Source organism: Gavialis gangeticus, unplaced genomic scaffold (genome assembly GCF_001723915.1).
Source record: "Gavialis gangeticus isolate Ggan-Ray unplaced genomic scaffold, GavGan_comp1, whole genome shotgun sequence".
Taxonomy (NCBI): domain Eukaryota; kingdom Metazoa; phylum Chordata; order Crocodylia; family Gavialidae; genus Gavialis; species Gavialis gangeticus.
The window spans coordinates 21,350,900-21,352,990 of NW_017728996.1; the positions used below are offsets into that span (position 1 = coordinate 21,350,900).

The 2,091-nt window shown below is 35.7% G+C and overlaps 1 protein-coding gene across 2 annotated transcripts in view; it reads right to left on the reverse strand.

The window, feature by feature from the left end:
* The window catches only part of ADAMTSL3 (ADAMTS like 3), a 433,784-nt gene that overhangs the window by 129,731 nt on the left and 301,962 nt on the right, over positions 1-2,091 (reverse strand). For both annotated transcript variants that reach the window (XM_019504116.1, XM_019504117.1), the window contains exon 11: positions 611-661. In XM_019504116.1, coding sequence (XP_019359661.1) covers positions 611-661 — 51 coding nt within the window. The remainder of the gene's footprint in view (positions 1-610; positions 662-2,091) is intronic.

Consider the following 2,091-nt stretch of genomic DNA (forward strand, 5'->3'; position numbering starts at 1 on the left):
AATTGAGACCCTCAATTTCCTGTCATGCTGAGGGAGAAGCAGTCCCTCAGGTCTTGCAAGAGTGGCTCTCCTGGTGTCCCCAACTTTGGAGCTTTCTTGTGTGCCAGAACTTAGGCATGCTCCAGTCAGTGTTTCCCCGTCCCTTGGTCGTCTTAGTTTTAATTGAAGAACAATATCTTTTAAAAAGCAAAATATTAATTGCTAATGCATCACACTACAAATAGTAACAGAAATGGCAAATTCAGGCATTTTCTAACTATTAAATCAAAACATATATTCAAATAAAGGAATGGATAAATAAATACATTTTAAAGGAAGCTTTGGCAGATCATTACCTTTTCAGTAAGCGATTATAATCTAATAGGGTTGTATTGCAGACATTTGCAAACATGATAAACTACGGTCAACGCAAGTCCTATTTAGGTCAAACATACATATAAAGAAGAATTTATAAGATTCTTCCCCAAATCTGCTTTTTTGTACAGTTTTAAAGAACCACTATAATAATTATTTACAGTCAAATGATAATGTTCCATGCTCTTTGAATACTTAATTCCCAGTGGAAATTCCATCCCAACACTGGCCTACTCATTACAGTGACCCTACGTACCGAGGAAGTGGCTGGAAGTGATCGTACGGCATGATTTCTTTGAATCCATCACTGCAAATAAAAAAAATACTTCATCATTATCTCTCATCTCCAAGATGATACTTACTCTACATGTTATATACACCCAAGCTTAAAATAAGACATTTTCACCACGAGGTCATAAAATCTCAGACCTGTTACAAGATCTTTCTGTAGACCACTCATCCTTTCTGAAGTTTCAACAAATACTCCTAATAACTTAACCCTATCATTTCTTTCCGATAAATGGAAAAGGCTATTTCTCTTCAAAGGGAAATGAATGATCTCTGAATATTTTTCAGATAATCCTGCTATGTATGACTCCTATGGGGTTGTGCCATTTTCCCAGGAACTTGCAGTCATTTCTTAACAAGAAAAGGGACACAAACAGAGATCTTTAATGAAGGAATGAGTGGAAGGGGCATATGGCTTAAAAATACATAGCCAGGATTCAGTCTAGGATGGGTTAGCACTCTCAACTGTTGCTTACGTGAATAGTAGTAGTTGTTCAACACTAGTAGGCTTAGTCCCACAGCTAAGGTAAAGTCTATTCCTCAGGCCAGTAAGGAGAAATGGAGTATAATATTGTTCTTAGAGAATTTCTGCTCATCCTCTATTCATGAAGGGATCCATAATGTCTACTTTTCTATCTGTATTGCTACTACACCAATTAGGTACCATTCTTCACTTTACTGATATTTCAGCTATATTGTATTGGTCTGCCCATTCTGCTTAGTGATTTGCTCTTTAGCAAGAACTTTAAACTCTGTGCACCTATATTTAGCAGACATCAATATTCATATTTATGTTCAGTGGGGATTAAAGGAAATAGACAGTTTAGCTATAGGAAATGAAATCTATTGAGAGTGTTTCTCTTTTTCATGTATATAACTCTAGCTCAGGCAGCTGGCACATTAATGTGAGGTTCTGGGACTTGATACCATGATGTTATTTTAAGATACTTTAGTATAGCCAGGAAACCTCACCAGACAATCCAAAAAGTTAGTTTTAAATACCAGTGTGCAATTCAATACAATTTATGTATACTGTACTGTTGCCTTTGTGATTTGGCAATAATATTCTATAGCATTTACACCACAAGTACCTTTATTTTTTTATTTTCTCTGCCTATCTTGTAGCTTACAAAGAATCACAAAACTTTCATTGTGTGACCACTGCTGAATGCAAATAATGAATGAGATTTTTATAGCAAGTAGATGTAAAAAATAGGATAAACAATGTGCTAGAGCCCTATGCTTAGTGAGAAACAAAGCTACCTCCTGTCTTTAAGGAGAAAACCCAAATCATACCATCAGTAAATCCTAAAGCAGGACATGCCCTGTCCTTCTATATAAGTGCACAAAATACATGCACTAGTGCCACATTGCTCAGCAAAAAAACCTAATATATAACCAAGCCAAGAACAAAGAAAAATGGATTTTTTTAACATTATTCAGCAAAGT